This window comes from Typha angustifolia, chromosome 2 (assembly GCF_048772165.1).
Source record: "Typha angustifolia cultivar Huaian chromosome 2, ASM4877216v1, whole genome shotgun sequence".
Taxonomy (NCBI): Eukaryota; Viridiplantae; Streptophyta; class Magnoliopsida; order Poales; family Typhaceae; genus Typha; species Typha angustifolia.
The window spans coordinates 8,484,140-8,501,218 of NC_133240.1; the positions used below are offsets into that span (position 1 = coordinate 8,484,140).

Here is a 17,079-nt window from a genome sequence, read left to right on the forward strand (position 1 = left end):
TTCATGTGGTGGCAAATTGGCTCAAATAAATATGCATCTTATATCCAATTTCAAAGGGGCTATTACATCCCAAATATATATAGATATATATGTATAACCTTAAATTTATTTAGTTATTTACCTACATGCAATTTTATAAAATTGATATTTAAATACATATAACATACCCTTTAAAAAATATGTTATTTGCATAGATCTTCTAATTACTTTTCAAATTTAAGTTTCAACAATTTAATAAAAATTAAAATATCCTTAATTAATATAAATAATCGAAAACTAGAACATTTTTAATAGTTAGTTAAGTCCACATGGTATTCACACAAAAAGTAATTATTTTAAAGGGTATAGATGCAAATATCAACTTAATGGGGGTTTACAAGCTAAAAGGGATTTTAATAATAATAATAATAATTCAGTGCTGAAGCCTGCAGTCTTGTGTCTTTCGGGCTACCCAATAGCTATAATTGGGCCGGCCCAGTGCAGGCTTTATTCCAATTTCCAACCAAAGCTACAACCTTTTCCGGCTACCTCTACCTCTACCTCTACCACGGTATAAGCCGATACCCCTGTGTGTGTGTGTGTGTGTGTCTCTCTCTCTCTCTCTCTCTCTCTCTCTCTCTCTCTCTCTCTCTCTCTCTCTCTCCAAGAAGCCCTTCACGTCATCGCCTTCTCGCTCTCCACCGCAACAGCAGTCGCTAGGCCGGGCTTTATTCTCTTCTCACCCTCGCCGAAGATTCTCCTTCCATAGCTGGAAAAGCTCTTCCGAGGAGGACTAAAAAAAATCTCCCTTTTTTTTAAAAAAAACTTTTCTTTAGCTTTATTCGCCGCCGCTGTAACAGAGGAGATAAGCGAGGTCCTCTGTTTGCCTTTGCGCTCGATCCGAAGCTGCTAGGGTTTCTTCTCGTACATGGCGGCTAGGGCATGGCGGAGCTCCGTGAGGGAGAAGTTGTTGAGGAGTTTGAGATGTAGAGTAGTGGAAGGTGGGTTTGGGTCGAGGCAATCTAGCTCGGCCACTGCGGGATCTGCTCCGAAGATTCCGCCTTCTTCTAAGAAGGTTTGAGTCGTGTTCTCTCGTTGGCATTTCATCGAATAGTTGTCGGGCTTATTAGTGTTCTTCTTGGGTAAGATAATATTAACGAAAGCTGAGTAATATGAAAAAAGACAGCTTTGGTCAGGGACCAGAGATTGTAGTCGTAGAATGGCAATGAAGGAGAAGACTTGCACTAGTCCACTTTGTTCGTTCATAAGTTACAAGATCTTTTGTCCTTCCACTTCATTATTTGGTTAGAAGTTGACCTTGTGTTTGTACATAATTGACTTCTGTCAAGATGTTGTTTGGGTGAACCTGCCTATTAATTTAAAATAAGTTCTTTTGTTCAATTCATAACACGTAGATCTTTTTTATAGGTTTGGTTTGAATTTATTGACCCAATTCTATAAATATGAGATCCTCTTTTTGTTGATTCTGTAGGGAAGGCTTTTAACTGGAGCCATGATAGGCCTGGCCATAGCTGGAGGTGCTTATGTGAGTACTGCAGACGAAGCCAAATTTTGGTACATTACATTCAATCCTCAGATTGATATAGATGCTTGTCTTTAGGAAGATCCACTTTCATTAAGCTTTAAATTGTATGATCTTCAATGGTACGCCATTACCATGTTGGCTTCAATTGGAGATTCTACTCAGGAGTTACAGTAAATGAACCTTTTCTTGTTGTGGTACTCTTTCGTGGCATTTAAGAAATCTATATTGCTAGTTCTGTAAGTTTTAATAGTTTTAGTTGCTTTATTTGATGTAGAAATTGGTTACGAGTCAGTTTATTTTTAAATTTTCTATCTAATTAGTAATTGTTTACTCTTATTATTTTTTGCAGTGGGTGGTTATTTAAGGCTACAAAAGTTGTGAACCCACTTTTTGCATTGCTAGATGCAGAGGTTGCTCATCAGTTGGCCGTGTCAGCTGCAGCTCATCGCCTTATTCCAAAAGAAAAGAGACCTGATCCAGAAATACTTGGACTAGAAGTTTGGGGCCGGAAGTTTACGAATCCGGTAGGTCTTGCTGCTGGTTTTGATAAAAATGCTGAGGCAGTAGAAGGTCTTTTAGGGTTGGGATTCGGTTTTGTAGAAGTTGGGTCAGTGACCCCTGTTCCTCAAGAGGGAAATCCCAAGCCTCGTATTTTCAGACTGCGACAGGAAGGGTAAGCATGTATGTTGCATCAAATTTTTCTGAAGAATAGTTTGTTACCATTTGACCTTGTTGTATTTTAACTGTTCTATGGTAACAGAGTTCCTTTTTGTCAAGCTGCCTGGACATGGACCTCTTATTACTGATCTACTTGTTCTTTTGCTTGGTTTTGTGACACTGGACAGCGCTATAATAAATCGCTGTGGGTTCAATAGTGAAGGCATTGTGGTGGTTGCAAAGCGTCTAGGCGCCCAGCATGGTAAGAGAAAGATGGAAGAAACTTCAAGCTCTTCATCCTCCTCCACTAATGAAGTAAAGCACGGAGGAAAAGCAGGCCCTGGCATTTTGGGGGTCAATCTTGGCAAGAACAAGAATAGTGAAGATGCAGCTGCTGACTATGTTCAAGGAGTTCATACTTTGTCCCAATATGCAGATTACTTGGTAGTTCCTAAATCATGATTACTTGCTGACAAAATCATCTTCAAAATTAACTACATGATGATCTTTTACTTCTTCCAGAGTGCATGTTTCTCTTTATTAGCTTAACATTTGGCATAACTGCATGGTCTTATGTTGTGATGTCATCAGTTATATCCATCTTTTAACATTCCACTGAACTGGAAGGGTAACCACGAAAGAAGGGTTGACTTGAGCTTTCTCTGGTTTCAGCTCACGTACTTGTTGGGCATATAGTATATGATTTGTTTTGTTCAAATTTGTCTCTTTTAATATAGCTTATCAAGAAGTTGATATCATATTAAAATTCAGGTTATAAATATATCTTCTCCAAATACTCCTGGTCTTCGTAAACTTCAAGGAAGAAAACAACTGAAAGATCTTGTTAAAAAGGTTGAAACTTAACTTCCTTTTGTGCTTGCCCAACCAAGTGTATTTATTTACTAAAGGATTCTCCAAGTCTTTGACCATATGTGCAACATACAGGTCCAAGCTGCTCGTGATGAAATGCAATGGGCCGAGGAAGGTCCTCCACCATTGCTTGTGAAGATTGCACCAGACTTATCTAAACAGGACCTTGATGACATTGCCGCGGTAATATACTTGGATGATACTTTTATTTTTTAGATGTACATTTTGTTTTTCAATTTTATATGTTGCATGTTCTTATGATTTTTATTTCAATATATCTGTAGGTTTCTCTTGCCCTTCGCTTGGATGGACTGGTAGGTTCTCTGCATTGCTAGTTTATATCCATTCTCTTTCTTATCCACTACGTTCAGAGGGCATTATAACTTCATCTTCTTTTCCCTTTTATTTGAGATTTTTTGTGTTCGATTTTTCAGCTGATTCTTTTTATAGTAACAGTGCCAAACCTAACCTGGTTGTTAGGCATACCATATTGCATGATGAGCATCACAGCTCTCTATTTCATCTATTAAGTGATAATTTTGTTGAAAATGATATTTGAATCAGCAGTAATGTCAGACTTGCACATATTGCCATTTGGACGTTAGTAATACATTGCCCTCTTCGCCATTGTGGGCTTTCTCTATGCAGTAGCTTCAGTGATTCATTTTATTTAATTATTAATATCTCAATGTCTGTGCAGATCATATCAAATACAACTGTATCACGACCACCTCCTGTAGATAGGCACCCATTAGCTGGGGAATCTGGTGGTTTAAGTGGAAAACCACTATATGATCTGTCTACCAGCATTCTCAAGGAGATGTATATCCTCACCAGGGTATTTTCTGCACTCTTGATTCAACTGACTATCATTTATGCACTTACATCTGAAATTTCATTATGTTGAAGAAGTTCCCTCTCGTTTTTATTATTACTATTATTATTATTTAATCCATGGTTCAGTACTTATCTGGCGATTGCAATCTAACTCTGGACCTTGAACCATTGCAGGGAAAGATTCCCCTCATAGGCTGTGGTGGTATAAGCAGGTATTTGGCACTAAAATTACTTCTAATGATCTTGCATACATTGAACTAAAAAGATTATCAACTTATGTTTCTTAATTATGCAACATCCCAGTGGCGAAGATGCATACAAGAAGATTCGTGCTGGAGCAACACTCGTTCAACTTTACACAGCTTTTGCCTATGGTGGGCCGGCACTTATTCCCCAGATAAAGGTTTTTATCACCACTGAGCCTGCTTCAGTTTTTATGCAACTTTTTAAGGAACAGAGATAGATCGTAGAAGTCCAAACTCTTTTTTATTTTTTAATATTTACACATTGACAGTTTATGTTAACGCGTCCATTTCTTCAGGCCGAGCTTGCAGAGTGCTTAGCAAGGGATGGTTTTAAATCTGTCCAGGAAGCAGTTGGTGCAGATTGCAGATAAGCTTTGCAGAGAATGTGTGCATTATTGCGGCTTAAATGTAGTTTTGCTGAAATCCAGCATATTTATTTTGAGGAGCAAGCTCACCCTAGTTTTATTTACAGACACTAACTTTTTGAAAAGAAATCCGGAGATGCAGTTAATCACTGTTAAACATCAAGTTTCTCTAACCAGGCCTTACCCACTGTTGTCTGTGGGGCTGTCTGGTTTCTTATGTTTAGAGATAATATGTGTATTAAGACATGCATGTTTCTCTAGATATTAAATTTTAGAGAAACAAATGAATTGTTTGGTTGATTGTATTATTATAGTGTTTTTAAACACTTGCTTAATATGTTTTATTCATCATGATGTATTTGATAAATAATTTTTTGATTGCTTGTATTTTATAATACAATTTTAAACATTATAATTATATTAATTTTTGTGAATTTTATATTTTATAAGAATAAAAACACACCATACTTTTAGGAACAGAAAACATTGCAAAATCTGGTAGTCATAAATTGCTCTTGGAGATCTAAAGGACTATTAATATGAGTCATTACAAACATAACAACAAAGATGTGAACTCAAACAAATCGAATAATAATAATCAACTTCCTAACAAAAAAAGAAGAGAAGAAAATCTTCACTTGGTTAACAAAATAATTTCTTGCCACTCATGTCTTGTTCACTGAACAAAATGGATTCTGGCATCAGATAAAGATTGTCATTGAACATGCCAGTTTTATTCTCGCAGCCCATGTCCTATTTCTAATAAATTATTTGATGATAAGTTGCCTCAAAACTGAAGAAAGCAAATGAATCAAACTATGGAGGTAATAATAATACACAGGTATTCATATTTTTGAAACTTATTAACTGGATTTTAAAGTATACTGTATACTAATATAACATGATAAGTACATAGTCTTAAGAAACAAAATAACAAAGTATTCATGGAATAGTAAATTTAGTTATATAAAGGGTATACTTTATAGATGAACTTCCTAAAAGTGAAAGATATCATAATTGACAGTGATAAGATATTAAGGCAATATCTATCGTTCCGTGAATCATTAGTCAGAAAAATATGTGTCACCATAACTATAATTAATTCTCACACATCTTCTTTGAATTTTCTTTTGCGATATATAAACCTCTTGGATTGTTAGAAGTACATCAAACACCCCTTCCATCAGTATTTTATTAAAATTTATTCTCTAAATATTCTTACCTTTTGAGAGGTGATATTTTAGTCTCTTTTTTTTAAACTTTTTCATCTACGACATTAATGGGGGTAGTGAGGTTTGTGCATAAAAGAAAAGGTTCTATGGAATAATAAGAGGGAGGTTGTATCTCTTTTATTTGCTCTTTGTAAGTTTCTCAGAGTTGTACAACTATGACATGAAGTTTAAGCAGGGTTATGTGCTCCCACTGCATCTAAAGATGAAGAGAATGCTTAGTTTTATGGCTGCACAAAGGTATCCTGTGTATCAATACGAATGAGAGAATCTCAGCAGTGCAAATGAGAGCTCATAGAGGTGAAAAGCTTATTTTGGAGCAGCTGCTAGCAACAAGCTATTATCATCTCCGAGCACACTATTAGCAGGTAAGCAATGCCTCCATTTGACGTGTATTATGGATGCTTGCCGGAAATCGCAGTGAAGTTGGTATGCTAATTGTTCGATAAAATGCCACAGAGACACACACAACATTCATCCAACTAGATTTTCATCGTCTTGTTTGCTTATGTTGTCGTGGAATTTTACCAATCTAATTGAAGCCATTATATTTTTCTTTTTATTCTTTTGTTCAAACTGGTGTCCTGCTGTTGCTTATATCAATATTCATGAATAATTTTCGTTCAGAGCTTATCAACTGGTGTAACTTCACTCAGTATCACAAATCTCGGAAATGTTCAATTTTATTTTAGCATATCTTCTTTTATCTGCAGCTGTTAAATGAACAAAGAGCTCTAATTAGCAGTTTTTCCTTTAATTTTCTTTACGGAAAGTGGGCCGGGCTAGTTATATCATGGGTTAATTATAATTTGAAAATATTAAAAAAAATTAACTAACTACTCTGATGGATAAAAATGCTCACTAGATTGAAATATATAGAAAGACGACGAGGTTATTTTTATCCATTTATTAAATTAGTCAAAATCTTAAGATTATTTTTATCAGAATTTTTAGTGAAATATTGACGGTGATATATTTAAATAATTTAGACGGTGTATTTGTGATACAGAGTGATATATAGTTTAAAGGGTTAAGATGTAATTAGCTTTTAACCCTTATATTATTGAGTTTAAACTTAGCGGTTATCAGTAACACTAAATGTCACAAAATCATCTTTTACGTAAGGCGAATAATAAGATAAAATTTCTGGCATCTTCATAAAAATTTAGGCCATATAGACATAAATTGGAAGTAAAATATATATGCAGATATAAGCTGAATAGAGATCTATAAGATGAAGAAACATTGTCAAAAAGAAACCATCGATTCGAAAATCTTTTCTTTACTGATAGAAACAAAGGAAATCAATCATCTCAAGGTTTGTAATTGCTACTTTTATTGGCCCAATAATTCAGACAAAAGGGCAAAGGATCTTTTGAGACTATAGTTTATGAGAAGAGACCTTAGAGAGTTCCTCTCTCTATGCCAATCCCTGATTGAGATTGGGAAGGCAAAGAATGTCTATCAGTTTTGTTCTAATATTATTCAGAAAGCTTCTGTGCAATTCCTTTAATTTGCTTTCCAAGGCAATTCGTCGTCGGATGGTGGCTTTCGATTGATAGTCTTCTCTCCTGAAACAATCTTCAGAAGAAAAAAAACAAAAAGAAAGTTAGAAAGATTATATTTGTGTGAAATAATCAGTCAATATGAAATTTTATTGGTTTCATCTACAAAGAAAAATACAAAGGACTTTGACATACAAAAGTTCCAGATGCTGCATCTTTGTAGATGACGAAAAGATCCCCTGCTTCAAGTTCATGTGTCTTTGCAAAATCACCTGAAGAGAATATAAATACAAGGCAAAAAAATAGAATAAGGACTTCAAATAATGTGTGGAAATATATTTTAGGTTCAGAAATATATACCAGTAGCTTCAAGAACATACATTCTGCTGTTGTTGTTAGGCCAGAACCTGAGATAAGTAACATAATAACTTCATGAAAGAAAAGAAGAAGAGAAGAAGAAGAACATGCAGAAGATTTATGCTCTATATTAATGCGAACTTACCGGTACTTAAATTTCCAAGTTACTGGAAGTATTAAGTCATCCATATACAGAGTCATTCCTTCTCTTTCAAATAAAGTAGGAAGATTACGCTCTGCATCCCTCTAAAAATTTAATTAAGAAGAAAGAAACATTACTCAATCATAGTATAATGATAAAAAAGAAACTTAGAGATTTTGTTATGGGGATAGAGAAAAGGTACTTTGGGAAGTACTATTCTCCCAACACTTCCAGCATCACTCTTTGTCATTTCTTTGTACAGAATCATTTTCAAATCTCCAGCTCCTAACTTCAGCTAGATAATATACAGCAAAGGAAAAAAGAAGAAGTAAATGTATATATATCTAAGAATAAACTTATATATTACTCTCAGATATAGATAAAACAAATAAGTGGACAACTACTGTTGCAGGGAATTGTGATAGCAATTCAGAACCCAGAAAGTGAATTTATTGAGAAGTATCTTACTACTGCGCTACGCCCTTCGAGGGAAGTCTCAGAGATTTGTTGCCCAGGAATCTGATCACTTGCTAGTTCTTCACTTTCTCTGGATTGGACTAACTTATTTATTAGAATCTCCTGGAAAACAGCTTCATTATGTATCAAAAAATTGATTTAAAGTAGCATAAATGACCTCAAAAAAATTTCTGATACTATTAACCTCTGAATTCTCTGTTCCCTGCGCATTTAATGGTTGGTTTTGGAAAAAATCCAGATATACTGGGGATTCTTGAGTAGCAGTTGGCAGAAAGTCTGAGATAGGCATAAAATTTGTAACATTTGAAGCTTCAAGAAGTTGATTACCAGTAGCAGTTAGTATGAACAAATTCACAGTACTCATGTTTAACACCAAAAGCAAAGAGAAAAAAAGAAAAACAATATTGCATTTGCAAACTCATACCTGATTGATCATATGTAGCATTATTTTCGACATGATGCATTAGAGCAATATTAGAGGCATTGTTGAAGTTGAACATATCGGTGTTTAAATCCAAATTCGACTTGCTTTTTGGGTAGTATCCATTGGCATATGAAGAAGAATTGAATGCATGTGGGCAGTTCATCATCTCTGATCCCCATTCACTAGTCGCTGCTGGAGGAACATAATTATCAGAGGGAGTTCCAAAGGAGTTTCCACCTGCAGAGCCACAGATTTTCGGAGATAAAACTATGGAAAATGATAAATGAGCATCAGTTGTTATATGCATAAATTTCTACCCAAATATCAGCATAGATTTTACATCTTGCATCACATAGCCTAAATGTGAAGATCATACAATTTTTCGATCTAATAATTTTTTTTTAATGTATGTCGGGTCTAATAAGGAGGCTAAGCGCTGACTTAGCATATACATGAGCCTCATGCACTAAGACACCCGCTTTAATAAGGATAGTATCTTGTCGTTGTCGTATTAGATTTTTATCGTATTTACTTAATAACTATAAAGCTCGTTCTGATACCACGCTAACGACAATTAAAAAGACATTATTATTATTATTATTATTATTATTATTATTATTATTATTATTATTATTATTGTTATAGCAAATATTAACCTGATGGCTGTGACTGCAAGGCATGATGAGATAACTCTCCCTGCTCATGGTAGACTTGGCTGGGTATAATTCCATCACTTCCTTCTGTACCATCTGTTTCCTTCTTAACTCCCCATGAAGGCTCCATTGTCGCCGAGAAAGAAGTCGGGAAGAGATTCAGATAAGTAGATGTCCATGGTGGTGTCTGAACTGAATCATCCACTGCTCCATTCCTAAGTTTTTTTTTTTGGAAAAAAAAAACACAAGTAGAATCTAATCAAGATCTAGGAATTAAAGAGAAGATTAGGACATGCACTGGTACAAGGAAGTGCATGTGGTTGCATGTAGTGCATGAGTTTTGCATGCGATTCTTACGTATAAAATAGAAGAAGAGTGCAGTTAGAGAGGAGAAGAGGAGGAGAGGTTTTGGAAATGGCTTCCATATATATATATAATGTATATATATTGGTATGGGATTCAGAGGAGAACAATAACCTACGCGAGATGCTTGGAAACGAAACGTACCAGCCGTTATTTTCCGAGCCAGTCGCCATTAATACACGGGAATAGCTCTCTGTTTTGAAGCCAGAGGCGAGAGTGGCGAGAGATTGATGAGAGAGAGAGAGAGAGAGGAGAGAAAGGAGAAGCCGAAGCTTATATGGAATGGAAAGTAGAACGCCAGGGATCCGCTCCTCTGGCGTCTTCAGCCTACGGTGCTTCTTTTCCCGTGGGGTTTCGCCACGTCACTACTCCTGGGCGTTTGCGATTTCCGCGCGGGGGGCGTTTCTGGAAGGAGGAGGGAGGGATAAAAGGGATGCTTTGATGGTGGCGCAGCTGTAAGAGGGACACGTGGACGCGTGTGGCTAGAGGGGGTGGTCTGTTGCTGTTTCTGGAGCGGGTGGAATGGTGCTGGCTGTTCGCATGCTGTCACTCTACATGCCTAAACCGGTCGAGTCAAATACATTCCAAATGGATTTTGTGTAAATCTTTTAATGGATTTAGTCGGATTCGAGAAGATAGGATGCACGAACCATCCGAGCCACACCTCTTGCATTGGAGTAGTGAATACTGTGGATGTTGGTAATTTCTCCTACGGAAATTTTATAAGAACTATTTTTTAATATTTTCTTTTCTTTTATTTAACTCACTTGAGGGCTATTTTGATTACTTTTGTTTTGCTTTTAAATACAAAACGTGAGGGTGTTTTCTAAATATTTTCACTTATATAAGAATAGCCCCATGTTAGAACAAGAGCTCCATAGGGTCCATAGAAGCAGGAATTGGGCTCACTATCTGGGCCCACACCAAGCCCATTTACTCATTCCCTCCCTAATACTTCTGCTCGTGAGTGTAATCGGATCTCAATTTTTTGATCCATTTAGTAAATGAGTTGGATTTGGTTAGAATAGCTTCGGGTTGGACCTACCGGATCCAGATTTGGAGTAGATATTTTTAAGTTTTTTTTTATAATTTTGTAGAACAAAGACTATGTTGTGTGTTACGACAAATTTAAGTAAATATAAGCTTTGGATTATTCAATTTCTCATGTATAATATGATTAATCTCGGAAAACAACCTTCCAACTATTATTATGTTAGTTTAATATGTTAAGCTATGCCATTCTTTATACGGTGATTAAAATATCATGCTCTAATTTTTGGCTGATAAATTATTATAATTAAGTGATAAAAGTTGAAACTAGTTGCTTTAGAATAAGATCGTTATTTTTTTTTAATAATGTACTAGTTATTTGCGAGGAATTAAATCTGATTTAATAGAATCTTATTCGAATCCGTACGAATATTGCAATTATTTATCCATTAAAAAATATAATTCGAATTTTCATCTCACAAAAGTAATTGGATATAGATCCAATATCGGAGCGGATCCGATATACAAACTACTCCGCTTATTATATGATCTTATCTCCTCCCCCATCTCCTCCTCCGCACCGTTGCCAAAAAGAAAAGGTGTCTTCTTCTTCTTCTTCCTCAAAGCGAGGAGAGAAGGGAATAAATGCAAAGCGAGGCCATTGACCCCAAAAAGCTTAGGTAAGCTCCTCATCTACACAATGGTGAGCTCCATTATTTGAAAAGACGTGTCGGCCTTGGTCTCTCCCGCGTTTTCTGGATCCATTCCTTTTCTTTCGTTTGGAATATTCGTGGTATTTATCCTTCACAAGGGATCTTATCGTCGGGAACGCTATCTTCGAATAACCTTCTGTTATTCGGGGATAAGTGGTTTGGATATCCCTTTCTTTATCGATCCGCGTTGGCCCGGCTCAGTCTCGTGCTCTTCTCGCTCTTTCCGCCGCCCATTCCCCTCTGTCGCCATTAAAAACGTTGCCTTTATCTAGAAGCTTGTAGGTCGGTGAGGTTAACATATCCCAACTAACGGAATAAGATGGTGGATTAATTAGTGTCTTTATTTTGCATATAAACCCTTCTAGAACTTGTTATTTGCATGTATGACGCAAACTTTTGACCTTTTCTGTTGTTTTGTAGCTAAAGCTGTCAATTTGATATTTATCCGGGGCCAGGCTGTCAATTTGCTTTTTTTGGCAGCCAACCTTCCTCCGGGAACATTGGGAGGTAACTTTGACCTTCCCAATTCTTTGGTCAACGCGACTCGTCATGGTAAGCCGAAACGTTTGACCGAACTGAGATCGAACTGATTGACATCTTCTTCTCTCCTCGGTGCTCTATATAAAACTCGTAACGGGGACGACTTCTACGACTACTCCTCCGATTTCCCGCAATGGCGTCTCTCTCCGGTATCCTCCACCGCCCCCTCCCGGCCGCGGCGGCCGTGGCCGTGGCCGCCGCCGCCTCCTCCGACGCCCCCGACCGGTTCTCTCACCGTGGAACATCCGACCCCAATTCGTCCTCCACCTCCACACCACCCCCACCCTCCACGTCAGCGAACTCGTCTTCGTGGCTCCGCCGCCTGCCGACTCCCAGCCTCTCCCACGTGCCGAATTCCATCTACACCCCATCCTCTTGTCCATTCGCCTCTCCCCCCGTGATCCAATCGCTCTACCACTACGCCAATCTCGTCAAACGCCACGATCGCAAGCAAGACATCGCCGCGATCCCTTCACAGCCGTCCGATGTGATGTACAAGTGGCATCTCCCGGATCCGGCGGCGGGTGACCGGTGCTCGTCGAAGACGGTGGTGGTGCTCCTCGGGTGGCTCGGAGCGAAGCAGAAACATTTGAAGAGATACGCGGATTGGTACACCTCGAGAGGCTTCCATGTCGTGACCTTTACTTTTCCTATGTATGATGTGGTGAGTTATAAGATTGGAGGCACCGCGGAGCAGAGCATTAGATTGCTCGCGAAGCATTTGGGCGACTGCGTCGCCGAGGAGAGCGAGAAGAAGTTGGTTTTCCATACGTTTAGCAACACCGGATGGCTCACGTATGGTTTCCATACATGTCAATGTGTTGTTGTGATCAGTATTGTTGTTTGCTATCATGTGATTGAATTGGTCAGTTGTGTTTGTTTTCTTTTCAGATATGGAGTACTATTGGAGGAGTTTAGGAAGAATGAACCTTCTGTGATGGAGAAGATTAAAGGTTGCGTTTTTGATTCGGCTCCTGTTGCGGCCCCTGATCCACAGGTATTTACTTTTCTCGGATTGCTTGCAACTAGTAGTTCAGAATTCTGTAGCTCTTGATTCAATACGATTGCATTCTTAGCTTCTTGAAGGCATTACCATCATCTCTTTCGCATTTGTTTGGAGAAAGTTAGTATTCTAAGAATTCGGTCCCTTTATATATTCTGTAGGTTTGGGCTTCAGGCTTCTCTGCTGCATTTTTGAAAAAGCAGAGCATAGCAACAAAAGGAATGCTCAAATTGGAAGATTTGAGGACAGACGTTTTGGTTGCTGATTCTTTCTTTGAACCTAAACCACCAGTTTTTGAGGCTGCTTTGTTAGTAGTCCTCGAGAAATTTTTCGATGTGGTTCTAAACGTCCCTGGTATTAACAGGTAGTAATTTTCTTCAACAGTACTATTTGTATTGAAGCTAAAATGTTATGGACTTTATTCATAATGTATCTACTATTTTATTGACAGACACTAACTAGTTATTTACTGCATCAACAGGAGGCTCTGTGATGTTCTCGATCTTTTGTCATCAAAGCAACCAAAATGTCCGCAGCTGTATATATATAGCTCAGCGGACAGAGTTATTCCAGCAAAATCTGTGGAATCATTCATCGAGGCACAAAGGAAAGCTGGGCATGAAGTCAGGGCTTGTGATTTTGTGTCCTCGCCTCATGTGGACCATTTTCGAAGCCATCCAGATCTCTACACTTCTCAGCTTACTAAATTTTTGGAGGACTATGTGCTCAGCTGTTGCAAAGATTCCTCATGAGAGAAAGTCTGCATAATATTCTGATATTGATTAATTCTTTCCTGGCTTGTAATCAACTCGCGCCAGGCATTACACGATTCAATAGGAATACCTCAAGTATAAATAGTGTATAAATCATGTAACTTCATTGTGTGATCAAACATCTATTTACAAAGAAAAGAAATGGAACTTACTCAGTTGTTCCATTTTCAATATTTGGTTTTATAGATCTTGTGCAGTAAATTTAAGCCTCTGTTTATATCACCTTGCCATCAAATTCCTTTTTGTTTGAGAAATTTAGGGTAAATCTTGCTTAGCATCAAACTATTTGTTGGAAGACCAGTTACGTTCCAATTCATCTGTATGCCCATGCTATTACTACTTTAAGCTTGAAATTCCAAGACTATTTGTTGAATCTTGATCCATTGCCAGTTGTAAAGTATATCTTTTTCCGCCATGAAGTGTTCAGATTGCTGGTGTTGCTCAAATAGTTCCAAATCTATAGTTGTTAAATGCTTGATATTAAACTTTGCTGGATATATATATATATATAATTTTTTCATTCTTCTATAATGTCTATGCTTGCTCTTATCCTAACAGTTCAGAATGGGCTTTAATATCAAACAGTTATTGCCCATCCTGCCCAAAAAAAAGAGGAGTGTTTCACAATAATTGACTTGTTCCAATTCAGCATCTCTTGATTTCTCTTGCTATGCGAAGATATGGAAGTGAATTGCATCCATGGTCACTGTTAGTTAGTTGGCCTCATGAAGCAGCAGGAGCATTCAGTAGAGAGACATCAAAATTTCTGTCGAGTAAGGAAGATAATTAATATGTAATGTCACTAAAGAGGGCAACAGTTGCAGCAAGAACAACAAGGAGCAGTGCAATTGTTGTCGACAGCACAACTAACATTTAAATTCCTTTCTTTAACTGATGCATCAGGTCTTTATCTTTGATTTGATTTTATCCTGTTCATTTAGGGATATCCCTTTATGTTGAACTGCTGATAGCTCCTTGTCAGCTTATGAACACGATTCCTCTTCATTCAGAATTGATGCTATCTCCATCTCTTGATGATCATCAACATCAATTTTTCCAAATGAGGTGCATAGAAATTAATTGATTTCACCTGCAAATTCTATTCTATTCAATTTCGTCGATCCACTATACTTTGTTAACTGTTAAACAACTCTCCTTGCCAGTATTAAAGCAGTTATCGGTTACTCTGAAACTCTGAAATTCTTGAGAAAGTTATGACAGTGAATGCACAAAATTTGCGTCCATTTCATTGACTAATATTACATTATAAGGTAAATTTCCAGAACTCTGTCGATGATGAAGGTTCTGATTTTGAGAATATCTTCAAACTGGCTCTTTTACAAAAATTAAGAGCAATTTTACTGGCTCTTCAAACTAAAATTGAAGAGCAGCTTCACCCAGTGATTACAGGAATTTGAATTTCTTCTTTTCTTCTCATTCCACTCCATGTACAAAATTCTGCATAAGCCCATCAACTAAAGTTACTATGACTAGAGTCAGAAATAGCTTGTTGAAGGTACTTTAGAGATCTTTTGTAACTAACAAAACCCATAAACCAAAACTCAAAGTCATCCACTGTGACAATCTGGATGTACTTCTGGTTAGGCTTATTTGAATTCTCACTTTGGCTGACTCTCTTTATCCTTCTCAATGGGATGATAACCTGCCATGAAGTTAAAATTCAGTCAAGATCTGCTAAATGATTGCATGATTGGATTGTCTACAAGCAATCAAGTATGTTGGGTGGAGGATCATACACTTAATTCACTTTCTTGGAGCAATTAAGAACATAGCAGTAAAAATCTATGTAGGTTCTTTAAAGATATACCTTGTAGGGGATTCTGACCAAGTTTTCTTTGGAAGAAGTGATCGCGATAGATCTATCACTATGGAATGCAACTTTCTCATTTGAAACAAAGAGCATCCCTGCAATAGGACCAGCTGTGGTAGACAAATAACACTGGAAGGCCTTCAGCAACTTCTCCCCTCTTCCAACAGAGAAATTTTGTCTGTAGACACTCCCAATGCCTCCAGCTTGAAGGATTCTTGCACCAAGTTTCAACTTTCCTTTTACAGTCTCTGAAATGTTTGGTCCTAAACTAACTGCAATTCACACAAAAGCATCAGAGATATATCACTTATTGGCTATGAATTATCCTGAAATATACCCATATCATATTTGATTAGCTAGTACTGGTTGGTATTTTAACATTTACGTAAAAACAATAATTTGGCTCAAGAATCTGGTTTACTATACGAAGAGCGGTAACTTACCGTGATCTCGGATGCCTTGCGCAAAGGTGTCTGCTTTTTTGCTGAACTTGCTTATCCAATTAATTGCTGATTCTACCTTTCCTGCATATGAAGAATCCTGTTAGAATATTTCCCATAAACATGTAATGAACACTAAAAAACTTATAGTAAGATCATTAATACAAATGTACAAAGTCAACATGTAGATAGGCTGAAATATGGTTATTACTCTCTTTGATCTGGGAGGACTTATATGAAGTGGAATGTACGTGTAAGCTACACTCAGGAAGAGCAGGTCTCCTTCGCAATTTAGACGCGGAACTAACATTGCTCACTGGAATGCCAATGACTTGGTCGTGGCTAATGTTCTTCATGATGAATGAACCTCTTAACTGTGATGCTTCAACTCCCTGGAAATTTCCTCTAGGAGAAGTTATTTGCCCAGGTCTACAGCAGAGAGGCCCTTTATAATGAGAAGAACCACTTCAAGTAAAAGGTTAGGTCTCTAAAGAAATCATTACTTTATGATGCACTATCACCATCATATCATCAATAAAGGCATTATCATGAAGCAATGAAGCAGAAGGGGGGGGGGGGGGGGGGGGGGGGGGGGAAAGAGAGGAGGAAAGCTTCTGAATGGTAAATGCTTTTCTGCATCTTAGCTTTAATATGAACTCAGTGCAGCAGATTTCTGCACAGTATGAGGAGCAAATGTAAATTTTAGCTCATAAACAACTGACAGCAGATAATCCAGTTAGGCATAAGAAATTGTATATATTGTGTGAGTTGAGGTTGGGGCAAATCATTTGCATGGGCTTCTTATGGTGGCCATAAACAAGTGTATCATTTTAATGGCAGGCCATGTGCTTAGTTGGTATGTGGAAGAGTACAGGACCCACCAAATCTAGGATTGTATCAGGCAAGATTCTTTTTTTATTTTTTTGTTGGCAACTCATCCTTCTCACTGGATCGAAATGAGATGTGATATCCTTTAATTTCTTTTCTTCTCTGCAAGAAGCTTTGCTATCCTACAAAGGTCCATGCCTACATCCAGCATATCCACACAGCTCTGAGTCAGCGGCCTTTGTGCTGTCTTTAATCTTTATTTGGTGGGTGTCTTTGGAGAAGTTCACAAGAAGGCAAACTTTGGAGTCGGTA

At 37.5% G+C, this 17,079-nt stretch overlaps 3 protein-coding genes across 4 annotated transcripts; 2 read left to right on the top strand and 1 right to left on the bottom strand.

The window, feature by feature from the left end:
- Nucleotides 1-581: 581 nt before the first annotated feature.
- Nucleotides 582-4,834, top strand: LOC140776214 (dihydroorotate dehydrogenase (quinone), mitochondrial). Its single transcript, XM_073119846.1, has 11 exons — nt 582-1,054; nt 1,472-1,554; nt 1,875-2,198; nt 2,371-2,626; nt 2,954-3,034; nt 3,128-3,235; nt 3,337-3,366; nt 3,753-3,890; nt 4,064-4,101; nt 4,193-4,292; nt 4,431-4,834. The coding sequence occupies exons 1-11, from the start codon at nt 908-910 to the stop codon at nt 4,503-4,505; spliced, it is 1,380 nt and encodes a 459-aa protein (XP_072975947.1). The 5' UTR covers nt 582-907; the 3' UTR covers nt 4,506-4,834.
- Nucleotides 4,835-11,186: 6,352 nt separating this feature from the next.
- Nucleotides 11,187-13,851, top strand: LOC140771288 (uncharacterized). The gene is made up of 5 exons (XM_073112772.1): nt 11,187-11,319; nt 11,773-12,687; nt 12,784-12,889; nt 13,057-13,259; nt 13,377-13,851. Exons 2-5 carry the CDS (start codon nt 12,026-12,028, stop codon nt 13,645-13,647), a joined length of 1,242 nt encoding a protein of 413 aa, XP_072968873.1. The 5' UTR covers nt 11,187-11,319; nt 11,773-12,025; the 3' UTR covers nt 13,648-13,851.
- Nucleotides 13,852-14,892: 1,041 nt separating this feature from the next.
- LOC140773023 (GEM-like protein 7) lies at nt 14,893-16,437 on the bottom strand. Of its 2 annotated transcripts, XM_073115349.1 has the most exons (5): nt 16,151-16,437; nt 15,943-16,023; nt 15,497-15,771; nt 15,292-15,331; nt 14,893-15,126 (listed from the first exon to the last, which is right to left on the bottom strand). In XM_073115349.1, the coding sequence occupies exons 1-5, from the start codon at nt 16,293-16,295 to the stop codon at nt 15,062-15,064; spliced, it is 606 nt and encodes a 201-aa protein (XP_072971450.1). In that variant the 5' UTR covers nt 16,296-16,437; the 3' UTR covers nt 14,893-15,061. The 2 variants fall into 2 exon arrangements, with proteins under 2 accessions (XP_072971450.1, XP_072971441.1); XM_073115340.1 differs by having other exon boundaries at nt 14,893-15,331; nt 16,151-16,431.
- Between the last annotated feature and the right edge of the window lie 642 nt (nt 16,438-17,079).